Consider the following 22,978-nt stretch of genomic DNA (forward strand, 5'->3'; position numbering starts at 1 on the left):
CGTAGAGTCTGGGTTCTAGCCAAACAAAAATGGCGGACGTAAGCAAATCTTAAGAGGTACTATAGGCCTCTCACTGCTGTTCAGTTGTTATGGCTGCGCTACTGCAGCTGAGTAGAAAAACGTCCAAGAAGAAGGCAGATGACGAAAATGTACCTAAAGGTGACTGGGGTGGCTGGGTGAGTTTTCATTTTTTTTATAAAATCAGGCTGTGCTTGTGCTGAAAAATCATTTTTCATATGGATTTGTTTCCTCCAAACTGTAAAAAAAAAAGGAGTAACAAACGTTCATGAAATGATCTTACAGTTCATATACCAGTATCGGGGGTGTGAAGCAAGAAATGCACGTACTGCAAAGACAGTCTAACAAAATTGGTTCTAAAGCTCCATATCCTGCTAGAATTTTACCCTTTATGCAGCTAAAGGGTTTGTAGGAACAGCAGGGGTATTTTGGAGAATGGCGAATGCCGAAGGCAGAACCCTGATCGCTGGATGAACTGTTTTCTCGTGGTTAGTTTCATCCATGTTTGTTTGTAGTTAGCCTTTACTTGATGGACAGGGTCAAAGACAATATATTGCAGCTGCCCTTTCCAGCAAATAAAGGTAGTTGTGAAGAAGAGCTCCCAAAACTGACTGTCGGTCAATTGTCAGCTGACAGGTTACCAACAGGTTACTGACAAGCTATTGATAGGTTAGCGACTGTTTTCTAAAACAGAAAGTTTGCAGTAGAATAGACAGGAATAGAGTATTATACGCGACCAACAAAATGGTTTCAAAAACTCTAAAAGAAAATAGTAACACATCTCATGACTAACTTACTGATCAACGGTCGGCATTAAAAAAAAATTGATCTTGAAAATGTCTATTAAAAACTTAAATTTTACCTCAAATTTGTAACTGCGTAACTAGCTGTTGACAAGAACTTTTTAATTTTAAACTGTATAAAGCAGATTTTATCTGAAAGTAAAAATGAAACACACTGCATAACACTTGCTTGTTCAAATCACCCTTCAATGCAATTTGAACCTTTTATATATCTCGGGTGTAGTATCGAGAAACGACATCAAGGTAAGTGTTACGTATTACCGATAACTTACTGACATGTTACTGTCATCTTACTGACTCATCATCAACTGTCAGATGACTTGTCTGTACTTTGGCCAAAACCTGTTGGCTGTCTGTCAGACAACAGTTGGCCGACAGTTGACTGACAGTCGACCGACAAAGGGCCAGTAGATGGCCAATGGATGGCCAACAGACAGCTAACAGTCGGCTGACAGATGGCCAACAGATGACCAACAGTTGCCCACTAGTTGGTAGACTACGAGTAGTCCCTCTTTCGCCTAGTCCGTCGTGCATGACGCGAGAGAAAACCGCGAGAAAAAAATGGCCGCGCGAAAGGAGGGACTACCGCCTAAGCCCAAGAGTTTGAATTATGGGTTGCTCTCACAACGCAAAAATATGATTGGCTTATGTTAGGAGCATTGACAACGTGTTGTCAACATTCGAGATACCTGTGATGCCTTGCAGGAATGTTTTGGAAACGGAGCAAATCGAAGCGTTGAAATCGCGCTTCGCAAGCCGTGATGTTCTTGCGAATCTGCCAACAGGCTTTGGAAAGATTTAAATTTATCCAGTGTTTTGTTTGGCAAAGCTTTCTGCCTCCAACCCGACTGCGAGCGTGTTAGTGATTTCGCCACTCAACAGCATCATCTAAGTCAGCGAATATATATTCACTGAGCTTGGCCTTTCTGCCGTCCATTTGAAAGATTGAACCGGACTCTCACTTGAAACCGGACATTCACCTGAAATTTTCCGCTGCTATCGGCAAACATTTCACCGCAGTTGGATGATCTCCTATGTATAATGTATAATGTATAATGTAAATTTTCGGTTGAAACTGTGTTGAAATTTGCGCAATAACTTTTAGACACAGTGAAAATCGTTACAAGAGGCCTCTTTCGCCGTCTTTTTTTTAAAACTTTGGCAGTTTCGCTGAACGAACATTGAACGAAGATATACTTCTCGCGGCATATGTTTTTGCCTGGCTACTTGAAGAGTAGAGTAGAGCAATTTTATTCAGATCTCCCGGGGCTATCGATAACAGGCGATAATAAGAGGACGTCAAGATGAGAAATCCTACACCGAAAAATCACTCGGCCGTGAAAAGGCAAACTCTTGGGCTTAGGGGGTAGTCCCTCCTTTCGCGTGCTCCTAGCCCCCCAGGATTTCGTGTGGTCATTTTTTTCTCGCGAATTTCTTTTGCGTCACGCACGACGGACTAAGCGAAAGAGGGACTACTCGTAGTTTAACTAGTTGGTGGACAGACAACCAATGTTTGCATTCTGCATGAGACCTTCTGTAAAATACCCCTGCTGGTGGATGGGTAGCCCCTTCAAATCCAGTCTTAGACATCAAGAGGGTATATCATGTTTGGGGGAACTAGGAAAATCTAGCTGACCTCCTTGTTATCTGAGACTGGAACTTAACTGAGCAAGGCTCTCCTGTGTGGCAATTTTTGTGAGATTTTTGCCTTGCAAGACTGAGACTGTGATTAATATTTGAGGTCTTGCGAGGAAAACTCCTCTGACTCTTCATTGTTTATGAGCTGTGGGAGCTACATGCTGAGCTAGAAAAATAATCTGGCCAGCAAAAAGAGGTCTGTCTTCTTGGGACTGCCCAAATTAAAAATGTACAATTACAAGCTCAGTACATCCCTCACTGTCTGCAATTAATAGTATAATTTTGTGAGTTATTACATGCAGCTGACCTGCCTGTGCTCACATTATCTCACATGTGGCAGTCTTAAGTCTTAAATGACAATCAAGTGACTTGAGTGGATCATCCTAGGGTAATCTAAGTTTAGAGTGGTCTGAACATGATCATGAGATTGGAGCCCCTTGAAGACCCCAGACATAAATGGAAGGAGGGGGTCACCTTTAGGTCATCTAGGATTAGAGGAGAGGGGTTTTCAGTTCCCCATTTTTTCCAGGGTTGTTTATGTAAGAGTTTTGGTGGATGCAGATACAATGGTCAAATGATTAATTTCATATATCAGTCTAAGATAGTTTGTACTCTTCAAAATTAATAGGGTGGGTATATGCAAGCAAAGGTGCAGAAACTAGATGCTCAGTTTAAAGAGGATATTCCAAAGACACCACAAGATGTGTAAGTTTTATTGTTTGCATTGTAAATCATTTTATTTGAAGTCAGTGTTTTTCGAGGGAATATGTGGTGATCAGTGTGCTTTTTAACTATTTTCAATGGTCAGTTAATGTGTCAATTTTTTGTAGTGATACCCCTAAGATCTTTGAGAAAGTTGTCATTCACATCAATGGATACACAGGTGATTTTAAAAATAATGTCTGTAGTTCTAAACTAAGTTGGTGAGACTTACATGCAGTGTTTGTAGTGTTTCTGAGCATTATAATTATTGTTATTGTTAATGGAAATGTTCAAGGCCATTTGAGTTAAGTAGCTGTCTTTCTTTCTTACTGATACTACACTTAAGTTTTAAGCCCAACTGGCTCATCACTTTTGGTGCTTTAGTCTGGCTTCTTGAGTCATGTATATATATTTATATATATATAAATGACAATATACATTTATATATAAATATATAATATATTAATTTTACTTGTGCATAGTTCTTATTCTTTTGTTAATATCTTTTGTGTTTGTAAAATTTTAAATTTTGGGTATAGTAGGTCCACATCAGCCCTTCGGCTGCCAGCCCCCTTTCAACCTACTTATCAAATAAAGTTTACTTACTTACTTACTTACTTACTTACTTACTTACTTACTTACTTACTTACTTACTTACTTACTTACTTACTTACTTACTTACTTACTTACTTACTTACTTACTTACTTACTTACTTACTTACTTACTTACTTACTTACTTACTTACTTACTTACTTACTTACTTACTTACTTACTTACTTACTTACTTACTTACTTACTTACTTACTTACTTACTTACTTACTTACTTACTTACTTACTTACTTACTTACTTACTTACTTACTTACTTACTTACTTACTTACTTACTTACTTACTTACTTACTTACTTACTTACTTACTTACTTACTTACTTACTTACTTACTTACTTACTTACTTACTTACTTACTTACTTACTTACTTACTTACTTACTTACTTACTTACTTACTTACTTACTTACTTACTTACTTACTTACTTACTTACTTACTTACTTACTTACTTACTTACTTACTTACTTACTTACTTACTTACTTACTTACTAAGTGTGAAGCAAATATGACTATTTCTTCTCGACCTGGATGGAACACTTGTCCATCACAGGGTACTCCTCAGCGTTCTGTTGGTTTTTGTTTTCTGACAGCAATTCTCCAGTACCCATTTATATCCCTGGGTGGAGAGAGGCACTGTAACAGTAGTGTCTTGCCTAAGTTTATAAAGCAATGACACCAGTCAGGCCTCAAAACAGTCCAGTGTACTAACCATTAATGATGCCATAATTCACATCTCACTCTCTTGTTTTTATTCAAAAGCCAAACAAAGATGGAGGGAGTGACAAACTTGTTGTTACTTGTTAACCTTTTCATTCTGAAGTTGTTCTAATCAGTGAATATTCTTTACACTACCTTTAGAGTTACCATAGTTCTGAGATTTGATGCAAAATCAAGCCATCCCCCAAATTTGATGATTATTATGCAGTTATTCTAACTGTGTGTTTCTTTGCATATATGTATGTATAACAGAATTCTCAATTGTGATTGGTTCTCTGCACACCTACTTGTCAAGAAATTGGTCTGTGATCACATGGGTGTGCAATTATAGGTATCCAATTTTAACCTTTTGTAATTATTGGATACCTATGGCATTCGCACATTAATTTTGTGAGCTGTAATGGCCTCCTTCTTGATGTTCCCTACAGAGTTTAACACTTATGAAAATCTGTGCTGACTTTTTTGCTCAAGAGAAGTTTTTGATAATATCAAAATTTGTTATTGATATGATAATTAGTAATTGGAGCTTGTGTGGAACAATCCAGATTTCAGGGAATAATTAGCCTCATGCTGCATGCTCATCCAATTTTAAAATTACTCACTTGATTACTCCCTGAATTTTACTCCACTCAGTCCAACTATTACATAATATATTGATTGTAAAAATGTAAATTATGTTTTGAATACTCTTGGGAATTTTTGCAGTGCCACCAGCTGACGAGTTACGTCGCCTGGTATATTTACATGGTGGACGTTATCAGCAGTACTACACAAAGCGAACTGTAACACACATCATTGCAACTAATCTACCAAATAGCAAAATTCAGGAAATCAGGTACAGTGGTAATCAATCGAAAGATGGAAATTAACTTTAAGACCAAATAAGTGCCAACAAGACTTTTTACATGAAAATCCTGGGGCATTCAATTGGACACTGTTGAGGAGATGTGACTGAGTGAAGCCCATTGTAGTAACCGTTTTGCTGTCCTCTCCTCTTGTCTCCAAAAAATCCTTCGAACTTTCCTGAAGGTACATCTACCCTATTTGGAATTTTGATTACAGATTTTGTTTGTTTTGTAGAGATGAACTTGTGGTACATCCGTCATGGATTTTAGACAGCATAACAGCTGCCAAATTGCTCCCTGTTGAAGACTATCTCCTTTACCAAGGACGCAAAGCTGCACAGAAAGTTTTGAATTTCACTTCCAAACTATCCTCAACATGTTCAACCACCAAATCTTCCCTAAGGGGAGTACCCTCGGCATCAACGTCAAACTTGCAATCCTCTTGGGGTGGACCCTCAGAGGATATGTCATCTACCTCCATAGCCTCCCCTTCAGTGTCAAAATTGCTCATTGCATCTGATCAAGAACAGATCAGTGATGTTGAAAATGGTGAAGCTCCAATGGATATTAGTGAGAATGATTCAGTTAGTGGAGAGGAAGAAATGTTAACAGAGAATCCCATGGCATATAATGAATCTAAAATTGAAAATGATGGTAACTATGGACAAGACACAGATACTTCTGATGCTACTGTAAAGGCAACAACCAGCTCAGAAGTAACAGCTTCAAGAAAATCAACTGATGATGGCTTGTTTAAGAAGCCCAGTACGAGTGCATTACCCAGAGCTGGTGATCCAAACTTTGTATCAGAATTCTATAGCAATTCTAGGCTGCATTTTCTATCAACATGGGGAGCAGAATTCAAGAAATACACAAGTGATATAATCAAGTCTTGTGCAGCCAAAGGGTGGAAGGGTCGAGGAATAGGCCGAGTTGGACCGCATGGTCGTGTTATAATGCATATCGATATGGATTCATTCTTTGTTTCTGTGACATTGCGGGATCAGCCTCATCTGCGAGGCAAGCCTATTGCTGTTTGTCATGCTGGAAAGAGTAACACCTCAGCTGAACAAGGTAAGATGAATGGTCTGCATCAGACTCATACCTAGTTGCTATTTACGTGTTTTTGTGGGAGAGAAGATTGGATACTAGGGTGGATTAAGGTTCGCGGGATATCATGGGAACGGTTGAGAGATGTATGGCGTCGTTATTTTTTCCCACCTCTTCCCATAACTTCCTGTGCGCTTCACTCGATCCAGATGGCTTTCTCTTGGAAACAAATCAATTCCTGAACCGTAAATAGCGACTGGGTATGAGTTTGGGTCTGTGTAGTGACGTGCATTTGCTCAGATGTCTGAGCAACAATGTCCTTGAATTGTTGTTTCGTTTTCAGATTCTTAGCTTTGCAGTTGGCTCACAATATGGTGTTTAACTTCCGTTAACTGAAAACAAGGCAACTACACATTCACAATCAATGCACTTAGCTCAGTACACTTAAGCCCATGAACTTGAAGCATGCAGTTGAAACCTATGCCATGTAAGGAAAATCGATTGTATCCACCTTGGCCAAGATTTTGGTTTTGCAAGCAATTTAGAATTTTTGCAGAATGCTCTAAATTTACCATCATAATAACCATTCCATCTGTTTGCTTTTTGTAGCCATTACAGGTGTATTTTTCGAGCCATCTTGTTTATCACTGCAATACATTGCTTTGCTATAAAAACCCTGTTCTGATCTATCGCCAAAATTACCTTTGATATGAGCCATGCTACAAATACTGACTACACTACGTAGGTCAAGTGATAGGAATTGCCTTTATTTTTCTCAGAATAATCTGTAAGCTTTTTTTTTTTCTTTACTTATTCACACACTAAAAGTGTTGCATTGCTCCACAGACAGTTCTTAAGTTTTAAGTTTTTAAGTCAAAAGCTAAGAGAAGTTGATCATTTTCTTGTTAATGCAGCTTCCAGCAGTTATCAACAAACGTCACCCAAGAAACCGTCATCATTCTTTGACTCCATGTCGGAGATCGCTTCCTGCAGTTACGAAGCGAGAGCTGTTGGTGTACGTAACGGAATGTTCCTGGGCGCGGCTCGTAAACTCTGCCCTGATATCTATTGTGTACCTTACCAGTTTGAGCAATATCGTCAAGTGTCGCAAAGGCTCTATGATATTTTGGTGACGTATAGTCACGAGATCGAGGCTGTGAGTTGTGACGAAGCGTATATTGACGTGTCGGAGACACTGGAAGGTATCTACATTATATGTTATGTATTTTACTCTGGTTTTTCACGCTTGGTGCGCGAACACGGTGCCCAAGTACGATTCTCGCTGGCCACTAATGTGAACGCACCTTTTTTCCGAGTACTCACACCAGAATTCGGGAACAGTGCCCGTGCCCTGGTACAGGGTCTCGACTTTGTACTCGGGTACTAAATGGTGCTTGAGTGCTCGGATTACCTGTGTCTGAAGGCAACACTATTTTGTGCCGGTGCCCGTGTGAACACAGGAACCAGTGTGAACGCAGCCATTGTTTCCAAATTGAATGCGTTTGATCTATGCAATACTACAAGAGAAACTAAAGTACAAGTAGATCTCCCTCCAGAACTAACTGGATTAAACACGTCTTACTAACCGAGTTCGAGGTCCGTACTGTAAGCTATGGATCGATTTTTTTCCGTTTCGATTTATAGCTCAAGCGCGAAGCGCGCCGACCATAAATGGAAGGGAAGAAAAACGAGGATCTTATTTGCGCCTTATTTATTGTCAGAGAATGAAACACCAACAGAGCTTGCGGAGAAGATTCGCGCGGAGATCAAGGACGCCACTCGCTGTACGGCATCAGTGGGTATCTCTTCTAATATCCTGCTGGCCAGAATGTGTACCAGAGTGGCTAAACCTGATGGCTGTTATTACTTATCACCTACTGACAATATTAACCTGTTCATGGGTGAGTTGCTTTATAGAAATCCCGCGTTTTAATCTTGTTCGATGCTCACAAAACGTGAGAAAGCGCTTAAATGACATTTCATTCGGTGGAATTCGACCTGAAGTGTAACTTTTGGATGCGTACAGACGGGAATTTTGATTGGCTTTACGCAAGTAAATAAAATAGTGCAACTGTTGCGTCGGTGGAAATGCTCGTTAAAACGCATCATTTGCCCTATTCTATGCGCGAAATAAAAAGAACAACGTGGTGAAAACGAAAGTGTCTTGACAAACCACTCTTTTATTGATTCTAAGATTTGTTTTAAAAGTCGTTCAAAAACAAGCCACCTCTTTCTTCGTCGCTCGTTGTTTCCCAGGTTCCCAGAAGGTTAAAGACCTGCCAGGGGTGGGGTGGAGCTTGGAAAAGAAGCTGCAGACCTTGGGAGTAGAAACATGTTCAGAGTTACAGAAGTTCAACTCTCAAGCGTTACAGCGCGAGTTTGGACCCAAGACTGGACGTCTGTTATATCAGTATTGCCGGGGTATTGACGACAGAAGTCTTAGAACTGAGCGAGAAAGGAAATCTGTGTCAGCTGAGATAAATTATGGAATCCGCTTCACGAAGGTGAGATGGGTATTGTTTCCTGAGAACAAGCTTGACAAACTTCACGAAATGTGAGAGCAATTTTCTGAGGCACTTTTAAAGTAATTGTTTGTAGCTACGCTCGTGCTTTATAAAGCTCCCGCTACCAAAAGGAATAAGAGGGTTTTTTTGGGACAATCAGAAGGAAAATGTTAGCCAATTCCTTGCTAGCGGTGACATGTTATCAGGGGACTTAAAGGAGCTGAGTCATGGTATTTTGAGATATTTTGTACACGCACAAAATAACCTTTAAATTGAAGGAAACCTGAAAATAATAGTTTACTAAGAAAGAAAACACCAGAGAGAACATAATAAAACATAAAGGAACAAGATGGTTAAGCATGGAGAATATTTAAACGGAGTACAAACGACGAACTTGAACAATTCAGGCTAAAATTCTCGAGATGCGCAAACTGTGATGTAGCTCCTTTAAGATTTGGGCGTTAGCACCGATCGAGAGTAAGGCTCCACTTTATCACGTCACATACCCATCTCATCCCATAAGCTACCCTGTCTACCTAAAACCAACATGAAGGGCGAGGGCTCTGGAAACGTCACTGCTTTGAACTCGTGGGCTTCGATATTTAGCCTTGGTCAATCGTTTCCAGTCACGGATATGTCACCGAAGTTAACTGACCTTTAAGGCCTGGGGGAAAGCCGTACAGGAACTAGGCAAAGTCCAATCTAAAGGTCCCTGTTGTTGTACCTTTTTTGTTACCCTACTGGTAGGCTTAGGGTTAATTTTAGTTTTTGCAGTTCATCTTCACTTCAGCGATCAAGAATGCGCTCCATAACAGTAACCTGTTGCTGTTCTGTTGCAGGAAAGCGAAGCGGTATCGTTCATCAATGAACTAGCGGAGGAAGTACAAAAAAGACTTCAGTCACTCGACATGAAGGGAAGGTGCATTACTCTCAAGGTATGTTAACCTGCTCGATATCATTTTGTGTCTAAGTTGGTTTGTTAAACATGCATAAGTCTTGAGACATAAAAATGGAAACAAAGATAGGCATGGTTCGTAATCTTAAAAAAATGGCTGACTACAATCTTGGACGGAATAAAGGAAAAATGAATTTCCCTCACCCTCCGGATTTTGGTTTGCATGGACCAGGGGATCCAACCCCCAGATCCATGCAAACCCAAACGCACCATTTTTTCCATCATTGAAACGGGTTGAGCGGTGGCTTTAATTTTTCATTTCAATTGTCTAAGATTGTAGCATAAAAAATGTATTTGTACAGAGGTTGCTGCAAGAGAATATGACCATAATCTCTTTGGTCACAGATAATCCTTTTTATGTTGTTCAATTTGTTTTACTTTTTTTTCTGGTAAGTTATCCTCATTTGCTGTCGTTTCATTTAGATGAAGGTACGGAAACCAGGAACGCCAACTCCACGAAAGTTCATGGGTCATGGAATCTGCGACAATGTAGCTCGCTCCTGTACTTTACCGACTGTCACGGACGAGGCACAAGTCATTGCCAAACAATGTCACGCACTCCTAAAGCAACTGAGTGTTACGCCAGAGGATGTGCGGGGTATGGGAATTCAAGTCAGCAAGTTAACTGTCCAGAACGCCAGTGCTTCCGCTAGGAACTCAAGGTCACTGTTTGATTTTATGAAACCGCAAACGAGTGGCAATGAAAGTGTTAATGTACCCGCTGCTTTGCCTAGCGAAGTTGAAAACGCTGAAGGAAATCGTGATCGGTCAGTACCAGAGAGTCGTCAACACGAACAAAACAAACTTCCACCGTTACCAAGGTTCTCGCCGCAGAAAGCTCAGCAAAATCGGCATTCTGAGTCGGAGAAGAGACTGGGTGACCTGGGAGAAAATCTGTACTTACCCTCCCCGTCTCAGATTGATCCCGCAGTATTTGAAGCTTTACCTGAAGAGATTCGCAATAGCATCGAGAAATCATATGCCGCGAGAAATCAGAGAATTTCACTCAACAGAATGGCAAAACAACAGGTTGGTCTTGAGATTTACATAGGTTTTATTGCAATTTACTGAAAATAAGAAACTTATGATTGAAATCTCTTTCAGTTTGAGAATTGCTATGACGTGTGCTCAGCCAATTCAACATCAGTCGCCGCTTGCTTGTACTTTTCTCTAATTGAAGAATTCAACGAGAAATGCACGCAAACACGAAAATTGCGAAAATTGCTAAATTTTGTAAAATTCGTCAGACAAGTGGAAATGACGTTCGATGAGGGCTGCGAATTTTTTACGAAGTTTGCAAAAATGCGAAAATCGTGAAATTTTGTAAAAAGTGGTGTTCACATATACAGTTTAACGAGGAAACGAAGCCTGTCATAGCATGAAAATTCATTGCCATATTTCTTTACTAAGTGAACTGTTGAACAGAGAAACCATGTGACCATGCACAGTAGTGTAATATCGCAGTAGACGTTTAAAAAAACGAGGTATACATGGATGCGTTAGTTTGCCACGCGGGGTTTGCAAAGTTAATCAACTTTCCGGTTGCTCCCAAACATATAACTCTTAGTTCGCGCGTTGATATCCCTATTTCGTTTGAAGCAAAAACGTGTATTATCTTCGCTTTTGCAACGAGGAATACACTTAACTCTTAGTTCGTGCTTTGATATAAATTTGCAAAGTCAGCAATTTTCGCAAATTTCGTAAAATCCGCAGAGCCGCTTTGCTGATGTGTTATCATTAACATAATAAAGGGCATAAACTTTTGTAAAATTCGCAAAGCGCGGTAGCGAAAAATCGTTAAAATTGTAAATTCTGCAATTTTCGCGTAGCCGCAACTAACAATCGTAAAATTTGTAAATTTCGTATCTGGATGCAGTCGGGAAGTTTTCGGGAACTTCTCGGAAAGACAGCAAATGGAGCTATTTTGTTCAAGCTTTAGTACACCCCGAAAATGGTGTTACTACCGTGAAGTACGATTTCTCGAACCCTCATTTTTTCGAACCTCCCGATAACTCGAACCAACTCGTTTCGAGCTCGACTAACTCGTTTCCCTTGGTGGTTCAAAAAAATCACGATTCCACTGTATTATAATTGCTACTTGAAAGCAAGGAAGTGTGGTAGATAGTTTTGAAATCCCACTTCAGTAGCAATTTGCTCAAAACCGTGAGTCGGCTATTTACTAACAATTGGTCGTAAACGCGAAAGAGAGTTTTCAAGTTAATAGCGTCGACTTTCCAGCGAAATGTATGGCTCATTACCGCAACTAATCGACCAATTAGCAAAATTCAGGAAATCAGGTACATTGGCAATAACTGAAATACGAAAATGAACTCTACAGAAAGAAATTAATGTCACCGATATTCTTAAAATTTCGCAAATTTCAGCCTCGATATTCTTATGAACTATATTCCGGTAAAAAGAAAACGGTGTACAACTGAGTATGGTTTTCAAATTCACCAAAATGATATTCACCCCGAAAATGTTGTTATCATTATTGTAATTGCTACTTTAAAGCAAGGAAGTGTAGTGGTTAGTTTTGAAATCCTACTTCAATTGCAATCTGCTCGGTGTCAAATCGTCCGGTATTGACTTAGAATTAGCCCTAAATGACTTTTCAGTAAAATTGTCTGGATGATACGATGTCAGCGAATACTAATACAGATGTCTGTCAGCCATGTTTCAACGATCGCCTTTTAGATATAAACATAACAAGAGATTTTTAAAACACTAAGTTAAATTTAACACTTTTAAAATTGTCAACAAAGATTTTCGTTTTACTGTTACTGCAAAATTTGCATAATTTTAAGTTTCTTTGCACCAAATTTCAAGTGGAATAATGGAACCTTTTTCTGGCGCCGAGCTTCTTTTGTGTCAGAATGCAGAAAGAAATTTTTTTTCCCAGAAGGCAGCAGTTCAGACGCTTGCAGAACGAAAAGAAGCTACATGTAACAGCAACAACTCGTTCACTCGTATAAGGATGAATTTCTCTCAACCTTCAGGGATTGGTCGTGATACTGAATGTGAAACCTTTCTCCTCGAAGGTGTTCCTTTGCGATATCCTTCTGCTGATTTATTTTATGGCTTGCTTGTTGCAGCAGCTGTCTTCAACTTGGCCGCTTGTCCTTTGACCATTTCGTTGAACGCTGTGGTTATGGTTGCCGTGAAAACCAGGCGTCGACTTCAAACACACCCTAACATTCTGTTGGCTTGTTTGGCGCTGACCGATCTGATGGTCGGGCTTCTTCTACAACCCATTCACATAGCCAAGACTATTCTCCTCCTACAAGAGAAAGATGCCCACGAGTTTTGTAACATTGAGTTAGCTTTTACGATCTCCTTTGTAATCTTCATGTTCGCTACAGTTTGCCACTTGCTTTTAATCAGCACAGAGCGATATCTTGCCATTAAACATACCTTCACCCACGGTACAGTTGTCACTAAAGCTCGCCTTATCATATCCTCTGCTGTGGCGTGGATTGCAGCCATCGTGTTCTTACTCATTGCTTCGTATTTACCAATCGCATTATTTGTTGGCAATGTAACTATCATTTCTTTAATCGTCTTACTTCAAATGTGTGTTTATAAGGAAGCCCGTCGACACGAAAAACATATTCTTTCACAGCAAGTTTCCATGGAGGCCAGAGCAAAATTTAAACAGGAGAAGAGAGCATTAAAGCTAACCACAATAATCCTAGTGACAATTTTTCTGTGTTTATTTTTGCCCTCGATTTCCATGCTTATCACATGGCACATTTTTGGCGAAGCAGTTTCACCTGGTATTAAAGCAGTAGTTCGTCATCTTGGTTTTGTGCCGGCGATAGTCAGTTCAGTTCTTAACCCAGTTATTTACACTGTGAGGAAGAGACAGTTTCGAACTGCTTTTATTGAGTTGCTTTTAAATAAAAGTTTACAAGAAGCTGAAGAATTTGGAATGAGACTGTTTGGATCGCCAAACAATGCTGTGAGACAAAATGAACAAGAAGACGAAGGACGGCAACAGAATGCCAACAAAAGAAATGTAGTCCGCACTGAAGGGAATCTTGAAAATGTCCCTGAGGTCGTCGCTTCTCACTCTAATTTCGATGACAAAGACATTACCGCTACACAGAACGAATGTCCTTCCTCAAAGGCACTCACAAGCACATCCAGAAAGACAAAGCAAGTACGTGCCGAGGGAAATGCCCTGTCTACGAAGAAAATAAGCAAGAAGACGACATTGAACCAATGTCGCCAAAAATAAGCCGTTGTAGCGAAGTAGTAACGCAGCCAGAATTTGAAGAGACATCCCTTTGAATCAAAGATTGCGCTGTTCGTTTGGTTGATATTAGACTTAAGGAAATTTTTTTTTCCGGCCGTATGCGAGACCAGAATTGCACTTCAGCGGTAGCTTGGTAAACCAACCCAAGCGAGCAGCGAGGCTGTTTTTACATGAAGTATGCATTTTGTGACTGAGTTGCTCTGTAAAATCAAACAAAGACCGGGTTTACATACGCTTTTAGTTCAAGATTTTTACTTTATTCGTTCATCGGCCAGAGAAACATTGCATGTCAATAAAGTGTGTATGCCAGTAAATTATTTATGTGAATTGTGTGGGGATAACGATAGCGAAATTAAAGTACATGTGTAGTTAATTTTTACAGCTTTTTATCCAACGGAACGAGATAATGCGATGATTCACAACAAAACGGAAATAATTTGAAAAAAATAAGCGTTTCTCGTCTCGTTTGTATTTAAAGGGTAAACGAATATTCTTGGCAAGTACTTCTAAGAGTGTCAGTGGCAAAGAATTTCTTTTAATTATAAGCAGTAGCCATTAGATTACGGAGCAGTTTGAGTTCATTTACATAAGTAGAATTCTACTTGTATACTAATGCAAATGCTGCTAGTTGATTGGCTGAGCTACTCGTACACTATTTAACAAATAGAAAACGATGAGAGAACCAACCAACACAGCTGAGTGGCTAGTAACAGCCATTATCATCACATGCATTTTTTGGTCCTTTCCATTGGCCGAGAGCCTACCTCGTGACCTGCAAATAACTGCCTACAAATAATGGTCTGCTCATGCGTAGTACCGTTTAAACGTGTTTTGCTTCAAATAATATTCTGCTCATGCGTAATTGAAACTACGCTCTCGGGTGAAAATGGCAGATCGCCTCCCTGAGCTGTCAGAGAGTGATTTAAATATGAAAACAAACTTGGTTAGCGAATGATAACACAATTATTGGTCTCGATTATCACAAAATATTGTGATTTGTCAGTGTCTCTGCTCGCCACTGACAAATCACGATATTTTGATCGACCTCGTCCAATAGTTGCTAATTAATGTGCAGTGGCCCGTTTCTCTGAAGTTTTGAGAAAGATTTAGAAATATCACTGGGAAATTCAATTCCCAAAAACAAGCGTCTTTTAAACCTCAAAATTTTTCAATGAAGAGAGGAGAGCTTGTAAACACCTGCAAGATTGAAACAACAATTCAATCCGCGCGCATTTTTGCTAAAGCGTCAACTTAAATTCTACACGCTATGTAGAGCAAAAATAATTGGCAATCGTTATTTGAAAATAAATTAAGTCAGAATTCTTCTACAACAATATTAGATTATTCATTTGAGATTTCTAGGAGGTCATAATTGACGAGGCCGAAGACACACTGGGGAAACAGCTGGTTTTCGCAGTGGAAATTGTTACCGCGCAGTTTATATTTGAACCGGGCCACTTGGAAGAAAACTGACCAATCAAAACGTTCATTGTGAACAATGAAAAGAGATCTGTTTCATAAACAGATTCTCTCAATTTAAAGAATAATTTCCGGAATTTCCCTCTGTTTTGTTATGCTCTTTCTTATATAAGTGAAGAATTGTCTCCTTCTGGCGCGAAGATTTGCACCGATATTTGTCCACGGGCATTATCTGGTCCTAGAAGCGAACAGTTACGCTCGAGGAAAACTGTGAGCTTTGAGGAACGGATAATGGTCAAGGACAAATATCCGAGCATATTTTTGCGCCAAATGGAGGCTATTGTGTTTGTTATCCTTCATATGGCACACTTAATGCAGAAATGATATTAGCATCCAACATACGGCTTGTCCTGAATTTTTTCGGTTTAGATAAAATCATAATTGTATTTACAAGTTTTCAATTCACAAAATTATATTTTCAAAATCTCAGCTTCGGGTTTATTCTTAAAATGTTCTTTCAGCCTCGATATTCTTCTAAACTCTATTCTTGTATAAGGACAAGAGTGTATCGACAGAACAGAGCCAACGAACAACGATATTGCTGTGAAACCTAGCCTGCGAGCCGTTGGTTACTCCTACGAAAAACGAGTAAAACAGGTTTAGTCAGTATAAGTGATGGTGAATAACGGGAATAGCAACCAAAACTTAGAACAATTTCTGGTTGCTTTTTAGGAAGAAGGAGAAGTTGAGCCTCAACGGCTGCCTGAAAGAAAAAATACTAGGAGCAAGCATGGGAAAACAGCCTCAAAACCTTCACGAATATTATTTGCAGAGAATTCTCTACCAGAAACAGCACCTCAGAGAGCTTCAGAACTTTTACCTTCCCCATCACAAATAGATCCAGAATTCCTAGCGGCCCTTCCTGATGACGTAAGACACGAAATAGAGCAGCATTACAAACAAAAGGACTTACACGTTACGCGTGGGGACTCGCACGCTACGCGCGGGGGGTCGCACGTTACGCGTGTTCATATCCAAACTCAACCACCTGGTGACCGCGTCTCGGAAAGAAATACGATAACTTTTGAAGCAGGCGATGTTCAGAAGAAAGGAAAAACTAAAGTTGTCGCCGCGCCAAAACAGGTACATTTTGATAGCCTACATTGTAATTTCAAGAGAGTATAGCTCTCAATTTAGGCAAGTTCTCACGGAGAATCCCGATAAATTCAGAAGCAATAGGTTTAATCACGGTTTTCGACGCCATCTTGACGGCTAGGCAAAGCGGTCAGAAATTACAGTGTTTGTATGGGAATCGGATGGCAAATAACTTTCTGAAAAATGGAATTTTACGCAATTTGTGAATCGCAACCTTAAAATACTAGGTGGAAGATTGTATTAACCAAGTTTGAAGGATGTAGCTTGACTAGAAGACGCTCACTGAATTAATTTTTCCAATTTTCCATACATTTGTCTGTAAATTTGGTTGGGTAGACGCGGTTCGCGGGAAAACAAAATTATAGACAAATGTATGTAAAATTAAAAATTAACTGAGGGTCTTCTAGCCCAACTACGTCCTTCAAATTTGGTGAATACAATCTGCTGCCTAGTATGGTAAAGTTGCGATCCATGAGTTGTGCAAAATCGATATTTTAAAACAGTTATTTGCCATCCGATTCCCATATAAACACTGTAATTTCTGACCGCTTTGCCTATCCGGCAGGATTGCGTCGAAAACCGTGATTAGGCCTATTTCCGACACTAACAGTCCAACTGGAAATGTAAGAAAGATGTAACGTATGACCTTTGAATATATTACACGTCAATCGCAAGACGCTTTCTCCCGCAGTTTTTCTCTTTTATTTTTAAGATAAAAAGTCATATGTCTTTAAATCTGAAGAATTTTACCAACATCCGGACTGTCTGCAGCACTTGGTGGACAAATAGTTGATTGAAGCCACTGTTTTTTGATAGGATGTTCTTGCATGAAGTTACACGTCCGATCAGGACATGGAGCTCACTTGAGAACGTTTAGAGTGATTGTATTGGATTGAGTAATAAGAATTAGTATCACCCAACTAGTGGACTAATGCAAATCCTGCATTTAAATTGGCTACGCTACTAGAGGACTATTAGTAATAGTCCTCGAGTAGCGAAATTGGCGCAATCGTGCGTGACGCTCTCTGTCGTCTTATTACCAAATAAATATTTCTTCAACTTGCATTTGCTAACTCTATTATTGCCTTTTCTGTCCTACTAGTTGAGTGATACTAAAACAATTAGACCCTTTGCCCTCAAGGGCCACGGTTCAATAGCCCATTCGGCTTCGCCTCGTGGGCTATTGACCCGTAGCCCTTGCGGGCTGCGGGTCTAATTGTTAATTGGAATCGCTTTGTGTACTTCAACGAAGATTAGACCTCAGACCCCTTCCCCAGTTGACTGTTCACCATCTTTTGTGTTTCATGTCATAGTTTATTGCTTATTTTTTGGTCGATTATTTTGCATATGTTTTCATTTCAGGCGTGTTTGGGAGAAGCTGTTACTCTTTCTGAAGTGAAGAAAGTTATCACAGAGTGGACTGATGCTTACGAAGGTAAATATGGAGAGTTTTCACTCACGTGACCACTGGCTATGCAAATGTATTGGAACAAAAAAAGGCTGTTGTACATTTTACAGTAATACCATGCGAACCTCACACAGCCCATAAAGTACAAGGAAAGCCATATTTTTGCAATATTTGTTTCTGTGCTAACGACATTGTGTATTCTAGGTTTGAAGCTTTTAGAACTTTTCTGTTCGTTTTTATGCGCGTCTTGAAAGTTTTCGTGCGCTACGAAGTGTGGGTTGATGTACCAGTCGCCGGTTTTTTCCCTTCGGAGGATTCCTGCAAGAACATTTTGGGACACCAACATGGCCGGCGTGATATGTACCGCGGCACTTTTTATGAGTTTGCCGCAACAAGTAGCTGAACTTGACAAAAATGTTAATTTCCCGTAGTATAATTTGAGCGCTATAGCCCGAGCGGTTTCATATTTCACAGTCAACGTTTGGCTGATAAAAGGAACATTTTTGTTGCAGTTCCATTGGAAGAAGATGTTGAAGTCTTCCGTGACTACTTGTTACAGCTTATTGGAACACAGAACCTGGAGCAGCTATGGAGGGTCATGAAGTTTCTCGATAGGTATTATCACCGTTTATTTCACTCATTGTCTTGTTTTTGAGATGTCGAGTGCGCTCCATACCATCACGGGATAGTGAGATGGCCCTATCATCGAAGGGTGCTCTTTGTAGAGGAATGATATGAGTTTTTCAATCTCTCGTGTGAACAAAAATGAAGTTTGTCCCTGCTGCAGCATTTTTTGCATGAAATTTAATGTTAGGCGTGAATTTTGCTTCAGTGAACAAGACATATACAGACATAGCATCCCAGTTCCTCTGTTAACAGTGCCGTGCGAGCAGCATCCGGGAAACTGACTTACTCCGTGCCTCAATTTGTGACGTCATGAATTGCGGAATTTAAGAGGCGGGAAGGAAAGGCCTGGCTACTAGGCAGCTTTTTGTTTCCTGTTAGGTTGTGCACTTTCATCAACAACTTGTGTTTATTCTGTTTGTAGGAGAGTTGAAGGGCGTGAAGATTGGAAGAGTGTCTGTTGTGCAGTTTTAGAGCAAGTTCAACAAGAAATTAACCAGAAATATCACAGCAAACTGTCTGTTAAGTCGCTGAAATTCTCCGACATATAAACTCTCCTCTATTGACTGTCACTGTAAATTTTTATAATACTAATTAAAACTTCTTCAAATGAAAATTTTCCAACTTTTCACTCGGACAAATAGATTCCACTTTTGTGGAAATTTTTGTTTAGTTACTTTTTAGGCCTAGCAAATGCGTTAACTTTGAAATTGATAATCAATTACCCGCCGACACAGCCTAACGCCTTCAGGTTCCAAAATGGGGAAAAGTGTAGCCTGCAGAACAGGCGGATTAGCGGGCTCTGACGCGATACACGAGCGGGCGCGCGAAGCGCGAGGCGAGGATTTTTCTCGCCTCGCGCTTCGCGTGCCCGCTCGTGTATCGCGTTAGAGCCCGCTAATCCGCCTGTTCTGCAGGCTAGGAAAAGTGCTGCATAGCTGACATCACTGCAACGAATGTTTTTGGCTGACTTCTACATAATATATCAAGCACGAAAGACCGTGTCTGACCACTTTTCTAAACACCGAGAAGATAGTTAAAAAAAAGACGCACAGCGGAGTATTTTTGACGAACCTCAAGGTATTTGGAAATGTGGTCAAACACTGTCTTGAGTGTTTGATATATCTTCTCAATTGAAACTAAAACTAAGGAGAAAACAGAAATAGAATCGTAAAAATCTATGCTAATTAAGTTCTGATATCCAAACACTTTGTTTAAACTTGATGAATTATTTATAAATTTGAGAACACTATTTGAAACACTCAAAATTACGTTTGGATGTAAAGAAGTGTTAAAGTTATGCGTAACAAGAGAAATTTCAGAGGAATAACAGTTACTCATAAAAGAGCACGAGTGGTTTAAAATTAGAATATTAAAATGCATTACAAACACACGAATCTTCGTCCAACGAACCAGTTTATTCGATTCACTCGTGTACAGCGTATAATACGTTCGCTGGTTCCCAGTCCACCCGCCAGCAGGCAGTACACCGCTCGTGAGTGTTACACCGCTGACAACCATGCTACGATAATCACTGCTGTCATTAACCTCTTGCTACATATAGTACCACACGAATTGTCTCGCTACACAAGCTACTCAATAGATTAACAGGTCACAAAGATCGTATTCCTGGTAAAACAAGAAGGACCATTGTTTAAATTCTCTTGTAAGTGATTCAACAGTGCATTAGATTTGAGGGAATGTGTTGGGTTTTGGTCGACAATTGTCTTACAAACCTGAATCAGAATTTTAAGACTGCAGTGAGTTAATTTTTAAAGAGAAATAACTGTGTAGCGGACAGATAACAAATAACACAGAGTTACATTCTCTTAGGCCCAGTCATCAATACGCCGGAGAAATTTGAAAACGCAACAATCACCGTTTATGTTGGATTTTTGTTTGAGGTAAACTCAGGAAGGAAAACCACATAATTATCGCGATGTCTTCGTTTTCGAAAAGCTTCAAAATGTTTTCCGTCCACACTAAAACCCAAAGCCGGCGTTTTCAAATTCCTCCGGTTTGAAGAGCGTTTTCAAAAAGCTCCGTTTTCGTGACGGATTAGTGTGGATGGTAGGTCTAACAGTAGAAATAACGCTGCGTTTTCGAATTTCTCCGGCGTAGTGCCGACGGGGCCTTAGAACAAACACTGTACAAATATTGGAATAACTGACCCGAACTAAACAACCAAAATCATTCACCTGACGTCACCAAGATTCAAATTTAGGCAATGACATAATTAATTCTATAATAACTATACACTGTAGCCTCGCCAACACAAACACCACGAAACATAATAATAATAATAAATAATTTTGATAATTTTTTTCTTGGAAAAAGAAAAGCAAAACCAAATTTCCCAAAGGCCTTGCATGCTCTCCGACTATAGTGAGCAGTAAATTAATTTTTTATATAATAAAATAAATCGCCCCAAATAAATGATGTTGAATAAAAGAAATTCATAAATATACTGAAGATAACTTGAACGTCTTAAAGGGTAGGTCACGCTATTATGTCGATTCTTTCACATTATGTCACGCAATTCTTCAGTAACACAACGTAAATTGTCTTCCTCAGTCACGCCTTTTGGAATTTCCGAGATGCCTTACTGCATCTGTGCCAAAAAGAATCTTCGCACGAAGCCATTCATATGGAAATGACTAATTTTCTTTGTAAACAGTTTCGCACGGACTCGTTTTGAAAAAGAGGCGATAAGTAACTAAGAAATAGCCTATTCTTGGTATTCTTTCTTATCTTGTCTCATTATGAGTTGTCAACGTCAAAATTACAACGAACAAGTTTACTTGTAGAATCGTTTATAATAGCTTAACCTAACCCTTTAGTCTTAAAAGATATCTTTCATTATCCAACACTTCCAGTCGACGATTCCAGCTACCTTGACATTCCACGTCAAAATTAACCAGTATATTATCAATATAATGGCAAAATAAGTTGCCTCAACTTGTCCCCCTCACAGGACGTTAACAATAATTGCATTGTTAAAACAAATAATATATTATGACCTCAGAATCAATCGTTCACACAACTCAATCACGACATATACATTTCCATCAGGTTGTTTTGATAATAAGATCTACGAATCTAAGAATTTGCATTATAATTTTATTTCATAGTAATCGTAAAATGTGAATCTGAATAGTCTTTGTCACTCCTCGTTAATTTCGACATTTCTGGTGGGTTTAATAAATTATGAATACATTAAACCAAGCCAGACAGTTTATGACACATTGAGGGTCTTCAACAGTCAGACTTTTTTGCCAAAATGTAAAATACATACCATAATAAATATAACTTGACAGTGAAAAAGAAAAAAAACAAACATAAATATCAAGAAATTTTCGAACTTTCATAGATCTGCAAAACTTCAGTGTGGCTGTGGCTGTGTGAAAACAAAAAAAAACATTTTTTCAAACCACACCACACCAGATTACTTATTCCATTGAATTCGTTTTTGAAACATTTTTGCAACTTTTGATCTGAATTAAGATTAAATATTAACCACCAACAACACAGTGATTTCCCAGGCTTAATATCAATTGACTCACCATTAATACCTACTTTTACTTGCTGTGAAACACAAAAATAAAAAGTATATGGCGCGGTGTCTGCTTTTAACCAAAATCTAGTCACTATTACAACACACGGGAATATTGCAAACTCTGAGAATAACAAGTGAGAAAATAGATGTTTGGTCAGCAGTTGTAAAAGCTGACGACACGTCAAGCTCAAACACAGCACGCGAGTACTATAAGATAACGTAACGTCACGTAACGTAACGTTACATAACGTTTCGTCGCGTAACGCCATATAAAGTAACGTCACGTCACGTCACATGGTGTCACGAAACTTTCACATGGTGTGCTGTTCAGGTAGTGCGCATTCTCAGGTCTTGCAAATTCCTTTCTACACTAACTCACACAAACACCAACAAGTCAAGGTATATAATCGTCTTCTAAATCGTCGGCACTTTCGCCGTCACTCTTTCCTCCCATCAGATTGTGATGATCAGACAGCGCTTGTTTGGCGAGATACGCTTCACGCTTGATCTTGATCTCAAGGGATTGTGGGACATCTGGCACCAACAAGTCGATCAAACGAGAAATAAAGAAGACGAAATGCTGCGAGGTAAAGAGAACCAAATAATTTAACATTAACATACGAACTCCCACCTCAAGTTGTTTATCAGCCAACAAAGCACAAACAACTCGTTACGACCTGTGCCCTTCTGTAATCGGTAACGATACAATTCGGTTAA

At 39.4% G+C, this 22,978-nt stretch overlaps 3 protein-coding genes across 4 annotated transcripts in view; 2 read left to right on the forward strand and 1 right to left on the reverse strand.

Moving 5' to 3' along the window:
* Positions 1-24: 24 nt before the first annotated feature.
* On the forward strand, positions 25-21,013 carry LOC145482775 (translesion synthesis protein REV1-like). The gene is made up of 14 exons (XM_081461397.1): positions 25-176; positions 3,088-3,164; positions 3,290-3,342; positions 5,193-5,322; positions 5,568-6,406; positions 7,297-7,584; positions 8,104-8,283; positions 8,639-8,886; positions 9,726-9,821; positions 10,265-10,870; positions 16,251-16,661; positions 18,036-18,108; positions 18,594-18,696; positions 19,130-21,013. Exons 1-14 carry the CDS (start codon positions 90-92, stop codon positions 19,254-19,256), a joined length of 3,318 nt encoding a protein of 1,105 aa, XP_081317523.1. The 5' UTR covers positions 25-89; the 3' UTR covers positions 19,257-21,013.
* On the forward strand, positions 10,945-15,919 carry LOC145482812 (histamine H2 receptor-like). The gene has a single exon (XM_081461457.1). The coding sequence runs from the start codon at positions 12,678-12,680 to the stop codon at positions 14,079-14,081; it is 1,404 nt and encodes a 467-aa protein (XP_081317583.1). The 5' UTR covers positions 10,945-12,677; the 3' UTR covers positions 14,082-15,919.
* Positions 21,014-21,410: 397 nt separating the features above from the next.
* The window catches only part of LOC145482781 (anoctamin-7-like), a 40,572-nt gene continuing 39,004 nt past the window's right edge, over positions 21,411-22,978 (reverse strand). Inside the window, exon 26 of one of the 2 annotated variants that reach the window (XM_081461409.1) lies at positions 21,411-22,841. In XM_081461409.1, coding sequence (XP_081317535.1) covers positions 22,656-22,841 — 186 coding nt within the window. In that variant the 3' untranslated portion in view covers positions 21,411-22,655. The remainder of the gene's footprint in view (positions 22,842-22,978) is intronic. The other variant, XM_081461410.1, reaches the window with a different exon arrangement.

Source organism: Orbicella franksi, chromosome 3, assembly GCF_964199315.1.
Source record: "Orbicella franksi chromosome 3, jaOrbFran1.1, whole genome shotgun sequence".
Classification (NCBI taxonomy): Eukaryota; Metazoa; Cnidaria; class Anthozoa; order Scleractinia; family Merulinidae; genus Orbicella; species Orbicella franksi.

Excerpts from the sequence above, each read along its gene's own strand:
- LOC145482775 (XM_081461397.1), top strand. The coding sequence starts at position 90 with ATGGCTGCGCTACTGCAGCTGAGTAGAAAAACGTCCAAGAAGAAGGCA. Across the intron at positions 6,407-7,296 it reads TAACACCTCAGCTGAACAAG|CTTCCAGCAGTTATCAACAA; the intron begins GTAAGATGAATG and ends TTGTTAATGCAG. Across the intron at positions 10,871-16,250 it reads ACAGAATGGCAAAACAACAG|GAAGAAGGAGAAGTTGAGCC; the intron begins GTTGGTCTTGAG and ends GTTGCTTTTTAG.
- LOC145482812 (XM_081461457.1), top strand. The coding sequence starts at position 12,678 with ATGGAACCTTTTTCTGGCGCCGAGCTTCTTTTGTGTCAGAATGCAGAA.